At 46.7% G+C, this 25,112-nt stretch overlaps 1 protein-coding gene across 4 annotated transcripts in view; it reads right to left on the reverse strand.

The window, feature by feature from the left end:
* The window catches only part of XRCC5 (X-ray repair cross complementing 5), a 328,969-nt gene that overhangs the window by 102,786 nt on the left and 201,071 nt on the right, over positions 1-25,112 (reverse strand). For all 4 annotated transcript variants that reach the window (XM_063933960.1, XM_063933961.1, XM_063933962.1 and 1 more), the window contains one exon: positions 2,040-2,236. In XM_063933960.1, coding sequence (XP_063790030.1) covers positions 2,040-2,236 — 197 coding nt within the window. The remainder of the gene's footprint in view (positions 1-2,039; positions 2,237-25,112) is intronic.

The following is a 25,112-nucleotide window of genomic DNA, read 5'->3' on the forward strand; positions in this document are numbered from 1 at the left end:
AGCTGAGATGACATATCGAACATCATGGATTTTATGGCACCTAGCCAGGAAGGCTCTTGACCCTCCCCCCCAGCCCCCTCACTGTGTTGTGAGGACTGGCTGCATTGTTCACTTGATATGGAACCAGATGTAGAGAGAGAGAATCTGGTGTGACATACTTAATTGGTGTTTTACCATGTTTACAGTAAATAACACTTATTTATTATTTATTTATTAACAGTTTCTTATATAGCGCAGCATATTCCGTTGCGCTTTACAATTAGAACAACAGTAATAGAACAAAACTGGGTAAAAACAGACAGACATAGAGGTAGGAAGGCCCTGCTCGCAAGCTTACAATCTATAGGGAAATAGGCATAGATACACAAGGATAGATGCTACCTATTGCATAATGGTCCACCAGATTGCTAGGTTCTTAATGGGTTGTATGATGATACCCCACAAAGTTATCCAAGTGTCAGGAGGGTGTGAGACTAAAGAAAGACAAGATATGTGATGTTATGAATACTCTACAGAGGATGTAATTAGATAGGGAAGCACTGAACACATACACACAGACAAGTAACACAATAGCAAGCCTGCCCTTACTGTATATGTGAGAGGGAGAGAGAAGGGAACAGCACACCCAAGCTAAACAGCCCCAGTGAGACTGCAAGCTGTTAAATCACGGTGTAACACCAGAGTATTAGTACTGTACAGAAAACAGATTGTGTACAATAGAGGTTTTCCTGCGTATGCGGAGTGTCTGGAGGAGCTGTGTATGTATCTGCTGCTGCAGCTGTAAGCAGAGGAAGGCGCCAAAACGCCGCTGGTCCCGGTCTGAGGAAGCTCCGCCCCTTGTAATGGTGCCAGAGCTTCAGTGATATTTATACTGGCAAAATCTCCCTATAAGTGTAAAACATCACAGCAAGTGTTAGTTTTCATTACCGCTGCCAGTGTACAGAAGGGGGCTATAGCGGGTCCCGTATGCCGCTCCTATGTCTTTGCTGCACCAAGAACCGGGGGACCCCCTAACGGGGCCCCCGTTTTGTACTCACCACTGTCACCTTCAGGTAATGTTAGGGGTGTGTGGCGCGCTACGATTGTGACCGCTAAGGCGCAGTGCCCCGCTATACAACAACCTTTCAGGAGGGTGGTCCTGCAGTGGGGGAGCGGCTCTGACACCTTACAGTGGCCGGTGACCACCCCACTCCTAACTCCCACGGTGCAGGTATGCTGTTGCCCAAACAGTATACCGAAAATAATAAAGTTTAAAAAGAAACTGAAGAAAACTCTCTGGAGCTCCAGAGTGTGTATCCTCTCCTGATGGCACTTTTTTCTAAACTGCCTGTGAAAGGGGGCATGGAGGGGAGGAGCCAGCACACCCTGCTGAAGAAATTTAAAGTGCACCGGCTCCTTTGGACCCCATCTATATCCCATCGTACTAATTCCCCAATATCCCTTATAGATGCTAGAGAAATACCTGTAATGTATGAGCACAGATTGGTAGATTGGGAACTCTTTAAATCTGGGGGAAAAAATTACAGAATGTGCTAATTTTTTTGTGATTGCCGATGTATGGGGGCCTTTAGTCATTCAGCATTGAGTGATTTTTTTAAAATGTTACTCCTGTAGTATAAAGAGTACACCCTTCCTACCTTTTATTGGGATAGCAGAAGCTCTGTTGGGAGTTCTGCTGTGGCCTGTAATTAAAACACCCAACCAGCGGCCTTTTGTTTTTACATGGGCTTCTAATATCTTTAAAATTCACACTACGAAATGTGTTATCGCACATATATTAAACTGTAGTCACTGTGATCAAGTCAATTAAGGCCACCTTGGGCAGTAAAAATCACACTGGCCGCACAATACTATTTGTAATTTTAAATAAAGCTAAAAGGAAATCAGGAGTTCGGTCATGGAACACACAACAAAAAATCTTGCATTCAGGACAGAATTCAGCATATTTGTGACAGACTCCACTGTAACATGGAATATACTACACATTCAAATTCAGTATATACACAAGAAATCAGACTACACTGGTAGCACGAACTTACTGGTCTTGGAAGATATCTTTGGCAGTCTTCTGTTCCTTCCTCTTGGCAGCTTTCTGCAGTGGGAATAAGGCCTTCACCTTGGATAATGCATCCTGGCACTTTGCTTTAACTTCTACTGGTGTCTGCAGCATGTCTAAAAGATGCTGGTCTATAGGTGGGAGAGGGTCATCAGGATTGAAGGCCTTGTGTTGCAGGCACTAACAGGAAAACACAAGAAGGAAAATGCAAATAGACAGCTATTGGGTGAGGTGGTATTCCTCATTAAAGCAGAAATGCTGAATAATGCACTGGCAGCTACAAATGTTACAAAGGACAAGGGAGAAGAAGTAAAACGGAAGTTCATGGACAAGAAATATGACAAACACACTGTAGACGAAGCATTCCGCAAAGTAGAAAAGAAAGAAGGTAGAAATTACTCCAATGCAAACATAAGCAGACAATACACTAAACAGACAATAAGGACATCTACTTTGTAACACATTACAACAGTGCAGCAGGTAGACTCAAACAAAGCATCAAAAATCACTGGAATATACTGATGCAAGACAAAACTTTGGCAAACATGTTACCACGACAACCCAAAATAGTATACAAAAACACTCCAGACTTGATGAAGAAACTGGTACATAACCACATACCCCCGACAGGTCTTTACAAACCAAAATAGTCGGCTCCACATCAAGACGAGAATTCCATTAATGTGGCACAAGCATAGGGTGCAGGACAACCAATTTCAAAACTACACAAACCAAATCAGAGAACTGAAATCAAACAGCACAGGATCACAAAATCAGGGCCGAACTCATCTGCCACACAAAACGAATAGTCTATTTTGTCACACGCCCATGCGGCTTTCAGTATGTGAGCCATACAATCAGAACACTAAAAGTGATGATGACAGAACACATTTGCAACATCAGAATATGGTATGATAAACATAGTGTATCACTACACTATCCTGTAAACATTTACTTCATGGTCATACAGCGTATACCACATACTGCAATTGGCGAGGAAGGGATTACATGAAAAGGATAAACAAGGAAGAACTTAGAAGGATCTATGCCCTGAAAACACTTACAGCAAAAGGTCTCAATATAGATTTCAATATCACCTCAGTTATATAATTATTACCACTACATCTGGTCACAGAACCATTACAAATTAATATCCCATACCAATCTACATTACAAGTCAGAAACATTTATATTCAAATAACACAGATCCATACAGTAAAGAGAGGATACACACACAATATATATATATATATATATATATATATATATATATATATATAGCCAGATGATAATTAAACAGTCAAACAGACACATGGATAAACCTACGACAAGTCAGACAACCTAAATGCCTCTTTCCAAAAAAGTCTAGGATCATACAGATAATTTGGGACACACAAAAATAAAATTGCATAAAATTAAAACAGAATAACTGTCTGCAAACACAGTTCTGTCCCTGCTGTAGTCTATGGGCATCGCCACCTGCAGCTGTCAAATATTTTAGATAGCAGCGCCGATATGGACAGGTGTGCACACTCCGCCAGTGTCTTACATGGGGGAGAAGCAGTATCAACGCACATAACGTGCGCTGATACTGCATCTCCCCTATACTGGAGGGTAATACATGTACTCCTGTCCTCCCTCCATCCCCATCCTGATCCCGAGCTGCGCATACCATCCCATACACAAATCTACATTACCCACCACATGTTTATACACACAAACACACACACATATATATATATATATATATATATATATATATATATATATATATATAGGACAGGAATATATATATATATATATATATATATATATATATACAGACATACATACATACATACATACACACACAGCAGTAGATTTTTGGAGTGTGAGAGCACAGATTGCGCTTGCCATCCAAGAAACCAAAGAAATAAAAAAATAAAAAAAAAGAGAAAACATAAAAGTCAAATAAAAACAGTCCATTCTGAAAGAATACAGTAAGCATTGATGCTGCTAGTGCAAAATGAAAGGGATGAAAATCATGGATGCCCCTGCAATATTTGCAGTTTTTCCTTCAGGGATTAATACAAAAAGATGACTTGAAGCTACTAATTTGTGAGCAAGCCACGTAAAGCTGCCCATGGGAGAAGCAGCTGGTCCTGAGATCTACGCCTGAAGCCCTGAGTGTTTGCCCCTGCGACTTATTGATCATCATAATGAAGCAGACGCTTAAGGAAACTGCAGGCGCGTGAAACGAAAAGGAAAATTGTTGGGGTTAAGGGGTATACGTGGTATAAACACAGTCTCACCTGCGCCACATCCCATTAGATCTCAGCCTTAAATAAGTTGCTCGGCACAGCAGCCACTAAGTCGGTTCTGTTGTATAACTTGGGCGGAGTCAAGTCCAGCAGAAGCATGACTGGAACACCAACTTACTATATTTACATACATAGGGGGATATTCAATTGTTTGAAAAGTCAGTTGGGTGACTGTTTTTTCCTTTCTAATAGACAAGAAAAAACAGACACCCAACCGATTTTTCAAACATTTTAATTCCCCCCATGTAGTCAGTTTGGACTTGAGGAGCCTGAACACTGTATGCGCTGAGTGTCAAGCATCTGTTTTTTCCTTTATTGCTACTATCCCTGATGTCACATCTTTCTAGGTCACTAAGCTATACTATAGTGAATAGTGAAAATGCCATCCAAATTCATCCAGTAGTTTTTGCGTGATGCCGGGACAAACAAACAGACCAAAAATGTATTTATTATTTTTTTTCACATCTCTATAGTTTATATACAGCCCCTAGAAGTATATTTCTAAAAAAAAAAAAAAAAAATTGCTATATACAAACACAACCCTTACAGTTTTATTATATGCATATATTAATTTTTATTTTTGAACTGTTTACCAATTCCATAAACTGTAAATACTTTGTTGTAAACCACATTACGTGTCTTATTATTGTCATCAGTTTTGAGTATTTGATTGGTGGCATTACAGATACGTGAGAGACCCACGTATAACTGACCACATGAGAAGACCTCATAGCGCAAGTCCACACTAACAACATTAAAGAACTGGCCTTGCACTTTGGGGGTAATTCTGAGTTGATCGCAGCAGGAACTTTGTTAGCAGTTGGGCAAAACCATGTGCACTGCAGGGGAGGCAGATATAACATGTGCAGAGAGAAATAGATTTGGGTGTGGTGAGTTAAATCTGCAATCTAATTTCTAGTGTAAAAATAAAGCAGCCAGTATTTACCGTGCACAGAAACAAAATAACCCACCCAAATGTAACTCTCTCTGCCCCCCCCCCCTGCAGTGCACATGGTTTTGCCCAACTGCTAAAAAATTCCTGCTGCGATCAACTTGGAATTACCCCCTTTGTGTGTTGTTATTCCAAAACATATCCTACACAAAAACACAAATGTGTAGCGCCTATACCCAATAAAAATGTAAATTGCACCGATTGTCCCTCATTCGTCGCTATGTAAGGTTCAGTGTGGACCTTAAATATACAATTAAACAAAAAAGGACAAATAGGTATAAATATTACAAACACCTAGAATAAATAGTAATCCCCTTTTTTTTTTATTAAAGAAAGTAGGATTTTGGTACCTACCGGTAAATCCTTTTCTCGTAGTCCGTAGAGGATCCTGGGATCCACATTAGTACAATGAGGAACACACGGGTCCACCAGGAGCCACTGGCACTTTAAGAGTTTAAGAGTGTGGGCTGACTCCTCCCTCTATGCCCCTCCTACCAGACTCAGTCTAGAAACTGTGCCCGAAGAGACGACATACTTCGAGAGAAGGACTTAACACAGATAGTGGTGAGATTCATACCAGCTCACACATACAAGGCACGTCAAGACAACTAGCTTTAACTATTCAGCAACGGCTGAAACATGACTTACCAAGTAACAATGCAGTACCTCAATTAAACGAAGTGGTACTGAACCAATTAACAACAGCAGGAAAACGAAGCGCTGGGCGGGCGCCCAGCAACTTCTAAGGACTATGAGAAAATAAGATTTTACTCACCGGTAAATCTATTTCTCGTAGTCCGTAGTGGATGCTGGGAACTCCGTAAGGACCATGGGGAATAGACGGCTCCGCAGGAGACTGGGCACATCTAAAGAAAGCTTTAGGACTATCTGGTGTGCACTGGCTCCTCCCCCTATGACCCTCCTCCAAGCCTCAGTTAGGACACTGTGCCCGGAAGAGCTGACACAATAAGGAAGGATTTTGAATCCCGGGTAAGACTCATACCCGCCACACCAATCACACTGTATAACTCGTGATAGGAACCCCGGTTAACAGTATGATAACAATGGAACCTCTGAATAGATGGTTCGCAATAACAACCCGATTTGTGTAACAATAACTATTTACAAGTATTGCAGACAATCCGCACTTGGGCTGGGCGCCCAGCATCCACTACGGACTACGAGAAATAGATTTACCGGTGACTAAAATCTTATTTTCTCTGACGTCCTAGTGGATGCTGGGAACTCCGTAAGGACCATGGGGATTATACCAAAGCTCCCAAACGGGCGGGAGAGTGCGGATGACTCTGCAGCACCGAATGAGAGAACTCAAGGTCCTCCTCAGCCAGGGTATCAAATTTATAAAATTTTGCAAACGTGTTTGCCCCTGACCAAGTAGCAGCTCGGCCAAGTTGTAAAGCCGAGACCCCTCGGGCAGCCGCCCAAGATGAGCCCCCCTTCCTTGTGGAATGGGCTTTTAGAGATTTAGGCTGCGGTAGTCCCACCGCAGAATGCGCAAGCTGAATAGTGCTACAAATCCAGCGCGCTATAGTCTGCTTAGAAGCAGGAGCACCCAGCTTGTTGGGTGCATCTAGGATAAACAGCTAGTCAGTTTTCCTGACTCCAGCCGTCCTGGAAATATAATTTTTCAGGGCCCTGACTACGTCCAGTAACTTGGAATCCTCCAGTTCCCTAGTAGCCGCAGGCACCACAATAGGTTGGTACAAGTGAAAACCTGATACCACCTTCGGGAGAAAGTGAGGACGAGACCTCAACTCTGCCCTATCCATATGGAATGTCAGGTAAGGGCTTTTTTTATGACAAAGCCGCCAATTCTGACACATGCCTGGCCGAAGCCAGAGCCAACACATGACCACTTTTCATGTGAGATATTTCAAATCCACGGTTTTAAGTGGCTCAAACCAATGTGATTCCAGGAACTCCAAAACCACATTGAGATCCCAAGGTGCCACTGGGGCACAAAGAAGGGGCTGAATATGCAGCACTCCCTTACAACGTCTGAACTTCAGGCTGACATCCTTCCTGGCTTTGATCAGGATAAGAATCACTTCCTCCGGAATGCCCTTTTCCTTCAGGATCCGGTGTTCAACCGCCATGCCGTCAAACGAAGCCGCGGTAAGTCTTGGAACAGACAGGGCCCCTGCTGCAGCAGGTCTTGTCTGAGCGGTAGAGGCCATGGGTCCTCTGAGATCATTTCTTCAAGTTCCGGGTACCAAGCTCTTCTTGGCCAATCCGGAACAATGAGTATAGTTCTTACTCCTCTTTTTCTTATTATCCTCAGTACCTTGTGTATGAGAGGGAGAGGAGGGAACACATAAACCGACTGGTACACCCGCAGTGTCACTAGAGCGTCCACAGCGATCGCCTGAGGTTCCCTTGACCAGGCGCAATATATTTTTTATTGAGGCGGGACGCCATCATGTCCACCTGTGGTCTTTCCCAACGGTTTACCAGCATTTGGAAGACTTCTGGATGAAGTCCCTATTGTCCCGGGTGGAGTCTGCTGCGGAAGTCTGCTTCCCAGTTGTCCACTCCCGGAATGAACACTGCTGCCAGTGCTACCACATGATTTTCCGCCCAACGGGGAATCCCTGTGGCTTCTGCCATCGCCCTCCTGCTTCTTGTGCCGCCCTGCCTGTTTACATGGGCGAGCGCCGTGATGTTGTCTGATTGGATCAGTACGGCTGGTGAAGCAGGGGCCTTGTTTTGCTTAGGGCCTTGTAAATGGCTCTTATCTCCAGAAAATTTATGTTAAGTGAAAAACTCCTGTTTGGACATAGTCCTTGGAATTTTATTCCCTGTGTGACTGCACCCCAGCCCCGAAGGCTGGCATCCGTGGTCACCAGGACCCAGTCCTGTATTCCGAATCTGCGGCCCTCTAGTAGATGAGCCCTCTGCAGCCACCACCGCAGCGACACCCTGGTTCTTGCCGACCGGGTTGTCCGCTGCTGTATCTGGAGATGGGACCCGGACCATTTGTCCAACAGGTCCCACTGGAAATTCCTTGCGTGGAACTTTCCGAATGGAATTGCTTCGTACGAAGCTACCATTTTTCCCAGGACTCGTGTGCATTGATGTACCGACACCTGTCCCGGTCTTAGGAGGTTTCTGACTAGAGATGACAACTCCTCGGCTTTTTCCATTGGAAGAAACACTTTCTTCTGGTCTGTTTCCAGAATCATTCCCAGGAACAGAAGACGTGTCGTCGGGACCAGCTGTGACTTTGGAATTGAGAATCCAGTCCTGCTGTTGCAGCACTTCCCGAGAAAGTGCTACCCCCTTACCAACTGTTCCTTGGACCTCGCCTTTATCAGGAGATCGTCCAAGTACGGGATAATTAAAATTCCCTTCTTGCGAAGGAGTATCGTCATTTCAGTCATTACCCATGGTAAAGACCCTCGGTGCCGTGGATAATCCAAACGGCAGCGTCTGGAACTGATAGTGACAGTCCTGTACCACAATCTTGAGGTACTCCTGGTGAGGAGGGTAAATGGGGACATGCAGGTAAGTATCCTTGATGTCCAGAGAGACCCTGTAATCCCCCTCGTCCAGGATCGCAATAATCGCCCTGAGCGATTCCATCTTGAACTTGAATCTTTTGTTATATGTGTTCAAGGATTTTAAAGTTAAGATGGGTCTCACCGAACCGTCCGGTTTCGGTACCACAAACATTGTGGAAAAGTAACCCTTTTCCTGTTGGAGGGGTACCTTGATAATCACTTGCTGTGAATACAGTTTTTTTGGATAGCCACCAACACTGCCTCCCTGGCAGAGGGAGTTGCCGGTAAGGCAGATTTTAGGAAACGGCGGGGGGGAGACGTCTCGAATTCCAGCCTGTACCTCTGAGATACTGTTTGAAGAGCCCAGGGATCCACCTGTGAGAGAGCCCACTGTGCGCTGAAATTTCTGAGACGGGCCCCCACCGTACCCGGGTCCGCCTGAGCAGCCCCAGCGTCATGCTGTGGACTTACCGGACGCAGGGGAGGACTTCTGCTCCCGGGAACTAGCTGTGTGCTGCAGCTTTTTCCCTCTACCTTTTCCTCTTGGCAGAAAGGATGAGCCTCTAGCCCTCTACTTTTCTGGGGCCGAAGGGACTGTACCTGATAATACAGTGCTTACTTTTGCTGTGGGGTAGCTTGTGGCAAAAGTTTTGATTTCCCAGCTGTAGCTGTGGAAACGAGGTCTGAAAGACCATCCCCAAACAGTTCCACCCCCTTCTAGGGCAAACTTCCATGTGCCGTTTTGAACCGGCATCGCCCGACCATTGCCGAGTCCATAACCCCCGTCTGGCGGCAATGGTTTTACATAGCGCTTATTAGTGATGCCAGTCGGCAAATATCCCTCTGTGCATCACGCATGTATAAGACAGCGTCTTTTATATGCTCTATTTTCAGCAAAATATTGTCCCTATCTATAGTATAAATATTATCCGACAGGGAATCTGACCACGCAGCTGCCGCATTGCACATCCATGCCGAGGCAATAGCAGGTCTCAATATAATGCCCGTGTGTGTGTATATAGCTTTAAGGGTAGTTTTCTGCTTTCTATCAGCAGGTCCTTCAGGACGGCCGTATCCGTGACGGTAGTGCCACCTTTTTTAATAAGCGTGTAACCGCTTTATCTACCCTAGGGGTTATTTCCCAACGTGACCTATCCTCTGGCGGAAAAGGGTACGCTGCTTAGAAATTATCAATTTCTTATCGGGGGAAGTCCACGCTTCCTCACACACCTCATATCAATTCCTCAGATGCAGGAAAACTACTGGTAGTTTTCTGTCACCAAACATAATACCCTTTTTTGTGGTATCTGGGGTATTATCAGAAATGTGTAATACATTTTTCATTACCTCAATCATGTAACGGGTGGCCCTATTGGAAGGTACACTAGTCTCGTCGTCGACACTGGAGTCGGTATCCGTGTCAACATCTGTGTCTGCCATCTGAGGTAGCGGGCGTTTTAGAGCCCCTGATGACATGTGAGACGCTTGGACAGGCACAAGCTGAGCAGCCGGATGTCCTATGTCGTCAAACCTTTTATGTAAGGAGTTGACACTGTCACGTAATTCCTTCCATAAGTCCATCCACACCGGTGTCGACCCCGCAGGGGGTGACATCCCATTCACAGGCATTTGCTCCGCCTCCACATCATTATCCTCATCATACATGTCGACACAGCAGTACCGACACACAGCACACACACACAGGGAATGCTCTGACAGAGGACAGGACCCCACAAAGCCCTTTGGGGAGACAGAGGGAGAGTATGCCAGCACACACCAGAGCGCTATATATCACAGGGATATCACCTATAGAGAGTGTTTTCCCTTATAGCTGCATAATATATATATATATATATATATATACTGCGCCTAATTTGTGCCCCCCCTCTCTTTTTAACCCTTTTCTGTAGTGCAGGACTGCAGGGGAGAGCCAGGGAGCGATCCCTCCAGCAGAGCTGTGAGGGAAAATGGCGCCAGTGTGCTGAGGGAGATGGCTCTGCCCCTTTTTCGGCGGGCTTTCTCCCGCTATTGTAAAAGATCTGGCAGGGGTTAATAAACACCTATATAGCCCCTGGGGCTATATATGGTGTCAGTTCGCCAGCCAAGGTGTTAATATTGCTGCTCAGGGCGCCCCCCCCCCCAGCGCCCTGCACCCATCAGTGACCGCAGTGTGTGGTGTGCATGAGGAGCAATGGCGCACAGCTGCAGTGCTGTGCGCTACCTTGGAGAAGACAGAAGTCTTCAGCCGCCGATTTTCCGGACCACCTTCTTGCTTCTGGCTCTGTAAGGGGGACGGCGGCGCGGCTCCGGGAACGGACGACGAGGTCGGGTCCTGTGTTCGATCCCTCTGGAGCTAATGGTGTCCAGTAGCCTAAGAAGCCCAAGCTACCACCACTTAGGTAGGTTCGCTTCTTCTCCCCTTAGTCCCTCGGTGCAGTGAGCCTGTTGCCAGCAGGTCTCACTGAAAATAAAAAACCTAACATATACTTTCTTCCTAGGAGCTCAGGTGAGCCCCTGGTGTGCATCCAGCTCAGCCGGGCACAGAAATCTAACTGAGGCTTGGAGGAGGGTCATAGGGGGAGCAGCCAGTGCACACCAGATAGTCCTAAAGCTTTCTTTAGATGTGCCCAGTCTCCTGCGGAGCCGTCTATTCCCCATGGTCCTAACGGAGTTCCCAGCAACCACTAGGACGTCAGAGAAAAGGATTTACCGGTAGGTACCAAAATCCTATTTTCTCTTACGTCCTAGAGGATGCTGGGGTCCACATTAGTACCATGGGGACGTACCAAAGCTCCCAGAATGGGAGGGAGAGCGCGGAGGCTGCTGCAGAACTGATTGACCGAACTTCAGATCATCAGAGGCCAAAGTATCGAACTTGTAGAACTTTGCAAACGTGTTCGACCCCAACCAAGTTGCCGCTCGGCAAAGTTGGACTGCCGAGACATCCCGGGCAGCCGCCCAGGAAGACCCCACCTTACAAGTAGAGTGGGCCTTAATAGATTTTGGAAACGGCAGTCCTGCCGTAGAATAGGCATGCTGGATAGTGAACCTAACCCAGCGAGAAATAGACTGCTTAGCAGCAGGACACCTAATTTTCTTGGGATCGTATAGGACAAACAGAGTCCGACTTCCTGTGACGAGAGGTTCTCTTCACATAAATCTTCAGAGCCCTCACGACATCCAAGGACTTTGTAGTAATTGAGGAGTCAGTAGCCACTTTGGAAGGAACTGCTGACGAGTCCGGAGCTCAGCTCTATCCTCATGGAAGATCAAGTTTAAGGGCTTTTGCATGACAAAGCCCCCAGCTCAGAGACACGCCAAGCAGAAGCTAAGGCCAACAAAGTGGCCGCCTTCCATGTAAGAAATTTGAGCTCCACCCCCTGCAGAGGCTCAAACCAATCCGACTGGAGAAACTGCAACACCACGTTAAGGTCCCATGGCGCCGTAGGCGGTACAAAGGGAGGTTGGATATGCAGAACTCCCTTCAAAAAGGTCTGAACCTACGGGAGGGCAGCTAATTGCTTCTGAAAGAAAATGGACAGGGCTGAAATCTGGACCTTCACAGATCCCAATCTCAGCCTCATATCCACTCCTGCCTGCAGGAAGGAGGAGGAAACGTCCCAGTTGAAATGCCACCGCAGGAAACTTCTTGGTCTCACACCAAGAGACATATTTCTTCCAAACACGATGGTAATGTTTAGACGTTACCCCTTTCCTAGCCTGTATGAGGGTAGGAATCACTTCTTTCAGAATACCCTTCCGAGCAAGAATCAGACGCTCAACTTCCATGCCGTCAAACGTAGCCGCGGTAAGTCTTGATAGGCGAACGGCCCCTGCTGCAACAGGTCCTCCCGAAGAGGAAGAGGCCTCGGCTCTTCTTGCAGTAGATTCAGAAGGTCCGCGTACCAAGCCCTTCTTGGCCAGTCTGGGGCAATGAGAATCGCTTGAATCCTTGTTCTCCTTATGAGCTTTAGGATTCTTGGGATTAGTGGGAGAGGTGGAAACACGTACACTGACTAAAACACCCACGGAGACACCAGGGCGTCCACCGCCACAGCCTGTGCGTCCCTCGACCTGGAACAATAACGCCGAAGCTTCATGTTGAGACGAGAGGCCATAATGTCTATTTGGGGTAGACACCAAAGATCTGTTACCTCCTTGAGCACCTCCGGATGGAGATCGTGTCTGCTGAGGAAGTCTGCTTCCCAGTTGTCTACTCCCGGAATGAAGATGGCTGACAGCGCCAACGCGTGCTTTTCCGTCCAGAGGAGTATTCTTGTGACCTCTGACATTGCCGTTCTGCTCTTCGTTCCGCCCTGTCGGTTTATGTAAGCCACTGTTGTTACGCTGTACGACTACTTGAATGGCCCTGTTTCTTAGAAGAGGGGCCGCCTGAAGAAGACCGTTGTAGACGGCTCTTAGTTCCAGAATGTTGATGGGCAGGCCGGCTTCCAGGCTTGACCACCGTCCTTGGAAGGTCACCCCTTGAGAGACTGTGTATGTGGAGGTGAGATCTCGACCACTTGTCCAGGAAGTCCAGTTGGAAGGTCCGAGCATGAAACCTCCTATACTGGAGAACCTCGTAAAAGGCCACGATCTTTCCCAATAGGTGAATGCATTGATGAACAGACACCCGGGGTGGCTTCAAGACATCCCGGACCATGGATTGGATCACCAACGCCTTGTCCCGCGGAAGGAACACCCGCTGCACTTCCATATCTAGGATCATTTCCAGAAACGACAATCTCTGGGTTGGTTCCAAATGTGACTTTGGAAAATTCAGAATCCACCCGTCACTCTGAAACAGCTGTGTTGTGAGAACAAAGGACTGCAGCAGATTCTCCCTGAACGATGCCTTTATCAGGAGATCGTCCAGATAAGGAATGATGTTCACACCCTGCTTGTGGAGCAGCAGCATCATCATTTCCATCATCACCTTGGTAAACACTCTCGGTGCTGTTGAGAGGCCGAATGGCAAGGCCTGGAACTGAAAATGACAGTCCAGCAAAGCGAAGCGGAGATAAGCCTGATGCGGCAGCCAAATCGGAATGTGAAGGTACGCATCCTTGATATCCAGTGATACCAGGAATTCCCCTTCTTCCAGACCTGATATCACCGCCCTGAGAGACTCCATCTTGAACTTGAACTCCCTTAGAAAGGGGTTCAATGATTTTAGGTTCAGAATGGGCCTGACCGAACCATCCGGCTTCGGTACCACGAAAAGGTTCGCATAATAACCTTTTGTCAGCATGTGCGGTGGTACCGGCACAATGACTTGTGCCTCCACCAGCTTTTGGACAGTGTCTTGGAGTACTGTGCTGTCCTCCAACAGAGTCGGTAAGCCCAACTTGAAAAAACGATGAGGAGGGAGACTTTGAAATTCCAGCCTGTATCCCTGAGATACAATATCTACCACCCAGGGATCCAGGCCGGACGATACCCAGACATGACTGAACTGTCTGAGTCTCGCTCCCACAGGCCCCACCTCCGGCCCTTTCCATCCACCGTCATGCGGAGGACTTTGTGGTACCTGAAGCAGGCTTTTGTTCTTGGGAACCTGCAGCGGCAGGCTTCTTGGATTTAACCTTTCCTACTCTGAAGCAGGTATTGGATGATTTGGCCTTTCTGGTCTTGGTGGGCCAAAAGGACTGCTGCGTAGCTGAGTGAGAAGGATCTCTTTGTAGCAGCAGCTGCTGCTGAGGGAAGATACGGAGACTTACCCGCTGTAGCGGTAGATAGCCACGCATCTAGGGCTTCTCCAAAAAGAGCCTGGCCTGTATAGGGTAGCGACCCCACCCTTCTTCTGGATTCCGCATCGGCCGACCACTGGCGGAGCCACAGTCCCTGACGAGCTGAAATAGACATGGAAGAAGTTCCCGCAGCCATCGAACCCAGGTCTTTCATGGATTCTACCATAAAACCTGCAGAATCATGAATGTTGCGTAAATACAATGCAACGTCATCCCTATCCATCGTATCCAAATCCTCCATTAAGGCAGCCGACCACTTCACTATTGCCTTTGCAATCCATGCACTAGCAATAGTGGGATGCAATATGGCCCCTGAAGCAGTGTACACTGATTTCAGAGTATTATCAATTTTCCTATCTGCCGGCTCCTTTAAGGCGGTAGATCCCGGTTCCAGTAAAACCACCTTCGTTGAGAGTCTGGATACAGATGTGGCAACAATCGGCGGGTTTTCCCACTTTTTCCTATCCTCCTCAGGGAAAGGAAAAGCTACCAGAATCCTCTTAGGGATCTGAAACTTCTTTTCGGGATTCACCCAGGCCTTTTCAAATATAGCATTCAGCTCTTTTGATGCAGGGAAGGTTAACGAGGCTTTCTTGTTTTCAGTGAAGAAAGCCTACTCAATCTGCTCAGGTGCGGTATCATTAACATTTAACACATCCCTGATAGCCTCTATCAACAACTGCACCCCCCTTGCAAGAGATGCGGACCCCCGCAAAACATCCCCGTCACCATCTGTAGTGTCAGAATCGGTATCCGTGGCATCTTTTGTTACCTGCACAAGCACACGTTTGTGGGGATATATAGAGGGGTGACCCGAGGTACCTGACAAGGGCCATACATCCATAGAGGACTGCAATACCTGGGTTGCAGATTCATTACTGGCAACCCTGTCAGAAATCTGAGAAATCCAAGTCTTGATAGAGGAAAACCACTCTGGTTCCCTTGCTGGAATCTGTGCTAAACCAGTGCTAGCCTGATCAAATGGAATGGGATCATCCTGGGAGGATAAATCCTCTGCAGCATATGACACTGTATCCCTGGACATTGCTGCAGGTGACCACCAGATACACCACACACACAGGTTGGGGTAAGACAGAGTTTCCCCCCCCAAGAATGACGAGAGAGAGAGATTGGAGCCAACCCACACCAGCTCTTTTTATACAAGGAGAAATCCCTTATCTGCGCTGACTTGTGCTCCTTAATAGGACACACAGTCAATCTATCAGCCTCCCCTCCCTTCTACCCCCCTGGTACCGTAATACAGTAATCTGGAGCTGCTGTGGAGGGACCAGAATCTTCCTTCAGCTACTGCATGCAGGAAAATGGCGATGGAACGCTGCAGGGTCCACTCTGAGAAGCTCCGCCCCCTTCATGGCGCTGTCTTCCCGCTCTTGTGAAGTTTAAACTGGCCTGAGGAGTTGTGCTGGCTGAGATCCCTTGACCCCGACAGGCTTGCTGACCAGTGTGAGGGGTGAGCGCTGGCCCAGGGCGCCCCTCACAGCGCCGCACAGTGTGCCTCTGGTACTGTCCAGGAGCGCAGTTAATACCGCGCTCCATCCCCTGTTGCTGCCATCTTCACACCGGCCCCCCGCTTGATAGGGGGGTCGGTGACTAACTCACCACTTGCTTTAGCTCTTTAAGGGGTCGGCGGCATGCTGCTGGGGTGAGCAGTTCCCCTGTGGCGGAGACCGATCAGCCCCTCTGGAGCTCAGTGTCCAGTCAGCAGAGTCAGTGGCTCAGACCCCGCAGGGCGGACACTGCTCCCCACCTTAGTCCCACACTGCAGGGAGGCTGTTGCGAGCAGCCTCCCTGTAAAATAAAAAAACTCTAAACTAAACTTCTTTAGGAAAGCCCAGGAGAGCTCCCCTAGCTATGACCAGCTCCTTCGGGCACATTTTCTAAAGCGAGTCTGGTAGAAGGGGCATAGAGGGAGGAGCCAGCCCACACTCTTAAACTCTTAAAGTGCCAATGGCTCCTGGTGGACCCATCTATAACCCATGGTACTAATGTGGACCCCAGCATCCTCTAGGACGTAAGACAAAATATAGACGACTTCCAGTTCCGGCGCCCATGTGAGGAGACGCTGATCACTGCAGCTCTCCTACACCCTCGGTAACCGGAGCCCAAAGAGCCGTCCCCCTGCAGCGTTTCTCCGCGCCCTGCACACTCCATCGTTGGGAGAGTACTGGGCACTGGATGGAAAAGTTTCTGTCCTCCCCCATGCCCCCTAAAGCCTAGAGAACGCGGTCAGAAAAACGGCCTGGAGAATTCCAGATGGCAACCGCGCTCAGTACACATACGAGCCTGCAAGCTGCTGGCAGCGCTAAATAGGCTTCTGCATCACAAGTTTGTTCCTCGGGTGAGCATGTCCATTCCCCTGACTCCCCAGTGACCTATTCAGATGTGGTGAGAGCTGTCAGGGATGCTATGGAGCCTATTATGTAGGCTTGTGCTTCCAAAATGCCGCAGGCAGTGAAGGATCTTAAGTTACAGCTCAAGCAATTGTCTAAGACTGTTATTACTAATGAACACAGGTTGGAGGAGACTTTTCAGGATGTTGGTGACCTCAAGCACAAATATGATGCGTTGCAGAAATCACACTATCAGTTGCTTAACTAGGTTGATGATCTTGAAAATAAATCTAGAAGATTGAATCTTAGAGTGCTGGGGCTTCCTGAATCACTGAAGGGCCCTGACCTGATTACTTTCCTGTAAACATCTCTACTTGATTTATTGCACATAAAGGATGAATGCTCTGGCTTGGTCATTGAGAGAGCCCATAGGCTCGGCCCCCCCACACTCTTCACCTAACAGCAGACCTCGTGTAGTCATTTTCAAGTGTTTGAACTTTATCCACAAGGAGGCGATATGGACGGCATCCAGAAAGCACAGGAATTTACAATGGGAGGGCAGCCGTTTGGCCATTTTCCAGGATTACTCCGGTGAGGTCTCCCGTGCACGGCGAGAATTCACTCCCCTCTGCTCTCATTTGGTCAAGACGAATAAGAAATTTTCTTTGCGATTTCTTTCTGATTATCTCATAATGCTCTGTGTGCTCTGATGTTTTCTTGTTTTACTCTTACTATATACTGTATATTTCTCTTAATATGTTGCCGAGGGTGGGTGAAGGTGGGTAAGGGCACCCCCCTCTTCGTTTTTCTCAGGTTCTCATTTTTTCTTGCTGGCAATCCAGCTGTCTAGTGCAGCTTCTGTGCTAGCTTGAACCGGTTGCTCTGTTTACTCTGAAGGTATGATTGTCCTCCGCAGGACTTTCTTCCATTGTGTTATTGTTATGTTCTCTATATGTTGTTGTCCCTCTCTTTCGTCCCCCTCATCCCATGTGTCAACCCCTGTTTGTTCAGTGTTTTCCTATAAGCATCTCATGGTATTATTGCTATATCAGACGATCGGCCCATATTTATCTGAAAGCATACTTTCATTTAACCTGTGGATTGTTGCTTACCCTGTATTTTTGATAAATGGCTAGTCTGTCTATTGGCACGTGGAATGTGGGAGGCATCAACTCTCCAGTTAAACGTAGAAAGATTTTACTCTATCTTCGGAAAGTGAGGGGTGATATCGTCTTCATTCAGGAGTCCCATCTTATACCTACTGAGGTGGCGAAACTAAACACTATGGGCTGGTCTGTGGTGACCTTTTCTTCTAAAGCTTAAGGTGTAATTATTTTGGCTAGACAAACTGTCCCTATTTCTGTCCATGCAGTTTTGGATGACGCTCAGGGTCGGTATGTACTTGCTGATGTTACGCTGGATACTTCTAGGTTCCTACTGTGCAATATTTATGCTCCCAATCATTACTCCAAGCAGTTTTATTCGCATATTATTACTAAATTACTTAGCTATACTGAGATTGCTGTAATACTCGGCGGAGATTTTAATATATTTTCCTCCTCGACTATGGATAAATCACCCCCCCTCCCCACGCCTCCTCGATGCCGAGGGTTGGTATTACCTATATTTGCTCTCAACTGTCCTTGGTCGATGCGTGACACGCTTGCTACCCGTTGGAGAGGGAATTTACGTGTCTCTCAGCTGCACACCACACATTGTCGAGGATAGACTATCTGTTGCTTTCTGAATCCCTTTTTTCTAAAGTGGCTGATTCTAAAATTGAAGATATCTGTATCTCAGACCATGCCTTATGCTGGATGAAACTAATACTTAACTCTGAAAAGGCCCCTTTTCGTTCCTGGCACTTCCCATCTCATTTAAGTAACTCTCTGACGTTTTGTTCTACACTAGACGCAGCGTGGCTGGAATATCATGCACATAATGGGGAGACTTTACGTGATAATCCTGCTTTATATTGGCAGGCGCCTAAAATCAGTTGTCAGAGGACACAATGTCCTATAGTAAAAAAGGGATTTAGACTTAAACTCACAATATTTAGAGGCCCAGTCAGCTCTTACTCACTCTTTTCAGGAATTTAAATATTCGCTTTCCCCTTCCTCTAGGGAACGATACCTTACACAAAAAACGTTGTTTGATACTTTACTTTCTCAGATGGAGGCCAAATATTCATTTTCGAGGGATTGTGGTATCTACAGATATGGAAATAAGTCTGGCAAACTTATCCCGTTTGTTAAAAGGCAGACACCCTAAAGTGGTCATTCATTCTCTGCTCACCCATGGTGGCGACAGAGTAAAGACCTCGGTTCAGATCGCTGAGGTACTACAATCCTTTTATACTAATCTTTATTCACACCCTAGTAATCAAGTGAACAAGTCCAGCTTTTGTCCTACTACCGACCTGCCCGAGATGTCAGAGACACACTGTGCCTCTTTACTCGCGCCTATAACAGTTGAGGAGGTTTCTGCGGCGATAGCAGGGTTTAAAACTGGGAAAATTCCGGGCCCGGCTTTGCCAATGATTACTATTAAATTTTATTCCCTAGACTGTGTAAACCCCTTTCTGTGCTATTTAATTCCTTCCTGAAGGGCGACCCCTTACCTCGATACTTTAATTCTGCAGTTATAAAAGTCATCCCAAAACCGGGACGAGACCCTGAGTTTCCTAGTTCTTACCGTCCAATCTACCTCTTGAACACAGATTGTTCACAAAAAATCCTCTCTGATAGGCTTAAATTTATTGTTTCAGATATAATCCACACTGACCAGACCAGATTTGTATGGGGTAGACAATCAGTCAGTAATATATGGAAGGTTTTGGCTGTTATGCAGGGCCTTCAGTCCTCCGGGGCCACCTATACTAATGTATTGTTATCACTCGATGCCGAAAAGGCGTTTGACCTGGCCACTTGGGACCATCTGTATGAAGCGCTGCGGTGGTTTGGTGCCCCTGTGGACTTTATCTCGCTAATCTCCCGTATATATGGGTCCCCCCATACTGAAGTGTTAGGGAATGGTATTCTCTCTTCCCCTTTTCTTATTCAGAGTGGTACACGGCAGGGATGCCCCTTATCACCCCTGCTTGTTGCTCTAGCCTTAGAACCCCTTGCAGTATCACTGAGAATTTCTGACAATTTCACGGGTATTAAGATTAAGGACACTATGGTTAAATTGTCACTATAAACTGACAATATGCTCATGTTTATTTTGAATCCTGTAATCTCTATTCCCGAAATTGTCTCCCTAATTGAGAAATTTGGATCCTTTGCGGGGTACAAAATCAATATTTCTAAATCTGAGCTTCTCCCCCTGTCAGGAGACCCCTCCCTTTTCTCTTCACACCCTCTTTTGGCCTGATTCTCTGTAGTTCAGAATAGCCTTAAATACCTAGGTGTCCATATCCCTACTTCCCTTTCAGATTTGTATATGGTTAATTTGAGCCCTATATTATCTAAGGTAGCTAAAATCCTTGCGTACTGGACGTCCCTGCCCTTGTCTCTAATGGGTCGAGCAGAAGTCATTAAAAGTGTAGTCTTTCCCAAGATTTCCTATTTCCTCCTTATGCTCCGCATTGCCCTCCTTAGTAAAGATGTTCTTTTTCTTAAACAATGCTTCACTAAATTTTTGTGGGCAGGTAAAAGACTGAGAGTCCCCTATGCCAGGCTACAACTATTACGCGAGGAAGGCGGTTTGGGAATCCCAGACCCCATTTTATTTAGTAGGGCTGCGATGTACCGTTATATTACAGCACACCTAAACCCCAGCTTCCATCTGAGATTCAACATAATGTTTTATTTTGGCATACATATCAAGCGTGGCAGGCTACCCATGTAAAGGCAGGCAGACGACCTGACGTCTCTCCTCATACTACGTTCCGGGGCAACCCGTTTCCTCCCTGGCCTTGACATTACACATTTTCTGAGTTGGAGAGAAAAGGGGATTGCTGCCATTAGGGATATCTATGACCCGGGTGGTAATATTTTTTCTGAACTTCAGTTGAAATATTGTATCCCCCACCGGGATTTCTTTATGTATTTACAAGTGAGACATTTTGCTCAGTCCCAACCCCCACCTTTGCTTCCTGAGCCCACCACAGACCCGCTACGTACATTAATGGTGCTCACTAAAGATTGTCCTTACTGTCTTATCTACTTCAGGTCCACTTTTAGGGTCTCCCATGGGGACCGGCTCTGGGAGACGGCGTTGTCCTCCTCGTCCAGAGATATTCCCAACATGGGATCTTGTACTGACCTGTTGGACAACATTATGCCCGCTTTCAGATTCCTCTATTCTGCCTCATTACAAGAGGTTCATCTGAAGACCCTTCAGAGAGCCTATATAACGCCAATCAGAGAGCTCACATGGTCCCAGAGGGCAGTAGGACATTATTTTTGTTGAGATTGTGTGTTAGACCCTGCATTTGGTCTTCTCTGGTAAATACAGTTGAAAAAAACTAATTTAGTTTGTTCGCTATGTCATTATCATTTTTGATTAAGACTCCCAACTTATCTTTTAAAGAGCCTATACTCTCCTTCTTTAATCTTCTTTAATCTCTTCCTGTTGACCCGTATACTGGTACTTTGTTGGGTCAAGAACAAAGGATCCCGGTGCGATCTCTGTGGACGCCCTGTCAGTGAAATGGGACTTTCATCTGGCATATCTGTTTCCTCCGATCATCCTGCTACCCAGGGTGGTGAGGAAGATAAAAGAAGCAAAGGGTGCTGTGATTCTAATAGCTCTGGCTTGGCCCAGAAGGCATTGGTACACAGATCTGCAGAGAATGTCGATGGATGCTCCACTGCTGCTCCCTCAATGTCCAGATCTACTAATGCAGGGTCCTTGTTATCACAGGCATCTGGATCGATTATCGTTGACGGCGTGGCTCTTGAAACCTTTATCCTGAAGTCAAGAGGACTCTCACTACAGATAGTTCAAACAATGCTCAGAGCAAGGAAACCCTCCTCAGCTCGCATTTATCACCGAATATGGCAGACCTATATTCATTGGTGTAGTGAAAGAAATATCGACCCAAAATCTTTCCAAATTTCTAGGGTCTTAGATTTCCTTCAGGTGGGAATGGATAAAGGTTTGAAGGTGGCTTCCTTGAGAGTACAAGTATCACCATTGACTGTATGGTTCCACAAGATAATTGTAAATTTACAGGATGTGCGTACTTTCTTCCAGGGAATGCTGCGCACTCAACCTCCCTTTGTTCCTCCTACAGTTCCTTGAGACTTAAATTTAGTCCTGAAAGCCCTTCAAGTTACTCCATTTGAACCACTTAATAAAGTGGATCTTAAATGGTTGACAGCTATAGTTCTCTTTCTACTGACTATGGCATCAGCTAGAAGATTGTCAGATTTAGGAGCGCTGTCTTGTCGTTCTCCTTTTCTGACTTTTTATCTAGATAAAGCAGTTCTAAGAACTAGATCTGGGTATCTTCCGAAGGTGGTGTCTAAATTCCACCTTAATGAAGAAATTGTAGTCCCGGCTTTTCAGGTATCGGGACTTTCTGTGGGAGATGCGTCGCTGGACGTAGTCCGGGCATTAACGATCTACGTACCAGTGCCATCGGAAAGACAGATTCTCTCTTCATTCTCTACGGATTTCACAAGAGAGGATGGCCTGCTACTAAACAGACACTGGCAAGATGGCTTCGAATGACTATTTCAGAAGCATATTCTCGAGCTGATCTCCCTGTTCTGGATAATGTCTCTGCTCACTCTACTCGTAAGGTAGGTCCTTCATGGGCAGCACAGCATTGTGCTTCAGCAGTCCAGATATGTAAGGCAGCCATATGGTCTTCCATTAACACATTCATTAGACATTATTCCTTAGATACTATTGCCTCTCATGACGCTGAATTTGGGCGACAGGTTCTCCTGTCTAATCAGGAGCGTCCCCACCACTAAATTGCTTTGGGAAATCCCATTGTTATCCTGTGGTTAACCTGTGGACCCTGCCGGAGAAATATACGTTATGGTAAGAACTTACCGTTGATAACGGTATTTCTCCTATGTCCACAGGTTCCACAGGGATCCCACCCTGACGCACCTGAGTTGAGGATCTTTCTACTCACTAAACCTCTTCCTTCTTGTACGGAAGGGTGTGCATGTGTGTTCTTCTCGCCTGGTTAGGGCTCTAGATGATGCCACTGCCTAAATGCTTTGGAATACAACTGATTTGCCTGAGCCAGTGGGCGGGGATATATGGACTGGCCCGTTGCGTTCTGGGAGGACTGAAAGCTTGTGATCGTTTGGTGGCAATCCGCTGTCACTCCATCATATCCTATTGTTATTCTGTGGATAACCTGTGGACCCTGCCGGAGAAAAAGATGGCGCCTGACTGAGAAGTCCACCCAATGTTCCAGGAACACAAACCCCTCTTTCCTGCACCAATCCCTAAAACACACATTAATCTCCCTCTGCCTCCCTGGGCTAGTGCGTGGCACAGGTAATATTTCGGAGATTATTACCTTAGATGTCCTTGCCTAAGTCCCTATAGTCTTTCTTAAGGACATCTCACCTTCCATTAACTTTGTCATTGGTGCCAACGTGCACCAAGATCGCCGGGTCATTTCCAGCCCCTCCGAACAATCTATCTACCCGGTCTGCGATGTGCCGCACCCGAGCGACAACAGACTGTACGGCGATCACGGTCCCGGTAGCAGATTGCCCTATCTGTCTTCCTCATAATGGAATCCACTACCACCACAATCTGTCTAGGTACCTCACTATATTTTTTCCCAACTGCGCCAGAGGGACCGCTCCTCTGGTTGCTAGAGGGAACAATCTCCTCCGGCACCGTCATTTCCTAATTAGACGTGACCAGCTCCTCCGGGCACATTTTCTGAACTGAGTCTGGTAGGAGGGGCATAGAGGGAGGAGCCAGCACACTATCAATTTCTTAAAGTGCCCATGGCTCCTAGTGGACCCGTCTATACCCCATAGTACTAAATGGATTCCCAGTATCTCCTAGGACGTAAGAGAAAATCCAATATCCAAAATACTTCTGGCCCCAAGCATTTTGGATATGGGATACTCAACCTGTACATGCAAGTGATAGCATGAACTCAATATTTCCAACCTGCCAGGCTGCCCCACAAAAAAAAAAAGTCTGACCAAATGCTGCAGAAGCAACATTTTAAACACTTCCCGACAGATTCATGTGTCAGCAGCCAGCAGATTCCCTATTGTCTGAGCCGCCACTGATTGATCCGCCCAAAAGCAGAAATCAGACCAGTAATCAATTACACCACGCTTGAGAGGTTCAATTAGTGTCAGGGACAGCGCTGTGGGTTGGAGCTCTTATCTGTAGATATATACATCTAAACTATATAAAGGAAGAACAGCATGAATCAAGAACACATCTTCCGATAGATTGTAGGACATTTATAAGACACAAATAAGAGATGTTGAGGAAAGTTTGGTGAAGGCTCAGCTACGATCCCTGCTTGGATATACAGGAGTATAGAGAAAGTCACAATATAGACGAGACCAGTCATTATACCGAATACGCAACCATAAAAAGGTCTATGCGACTGAATAAAATAGGATTTTAAATACCTACCGGTAAATCCTTTTCTCGCAATCCATAAGGGATACTGGGGTACACTTAGTACGATGGGATATAGACGGGGTCCAAAGGAGTCAGTGCACTTTAAATTTCTTCAACTGGATGTGCTGGATCCTCCCCTCTTCCCCTCTATGCCCCCTCCCACAAGCAGTTATAGGTAAAATAGTGCCCGAAGGAGAATGGACATACTTGAGAGAAGGAACATAACAACGAGTGGCGAGATTCACACAGCAGCACACCACAACATAAACTGACTAGCAATGGCTGGCAACCAAACAGCAACAGCTGAACAGGTAAACTTATATAGAAGAAACAACCTGCAGAAAAGTCAACACACTGAGGCGGGGACCCAGTATCCCTTATGTTAGCGGTAGCCAACCCGCGGCTCTCGAGCCGCATGCGGCTCGGTCAGCTCCTGGCCACCGCTGCTCCCACCCCGAGACACAAGCACGCCTTTCTAGCGGTGGTGTCTCTCTTCTTCATTCGGCACTGGCCCATGAGCCAATCAGAGCTCGTGGACCGGCAGCTAAGGCTCCTGATTGGCTGCCGGACCGCGACCTTTGATTCGCAAACGGACAGGCGCCTATTT

Source organism: Pseudophryne corroboree, chromosome 7 (assembly GCF_028390025.1).
Source record: "Pseudophryne corroboree isolate aPseCor3 chromosome 7, aPseCor3.hap2, whole genome shotgun sequence".
Lineage (NCBI taxonomy): Eukaryota > Metazoa > Chordata > Amphibia > Anura > Myobatrachidae > Pseudophryne > Pseudophryne corroboree.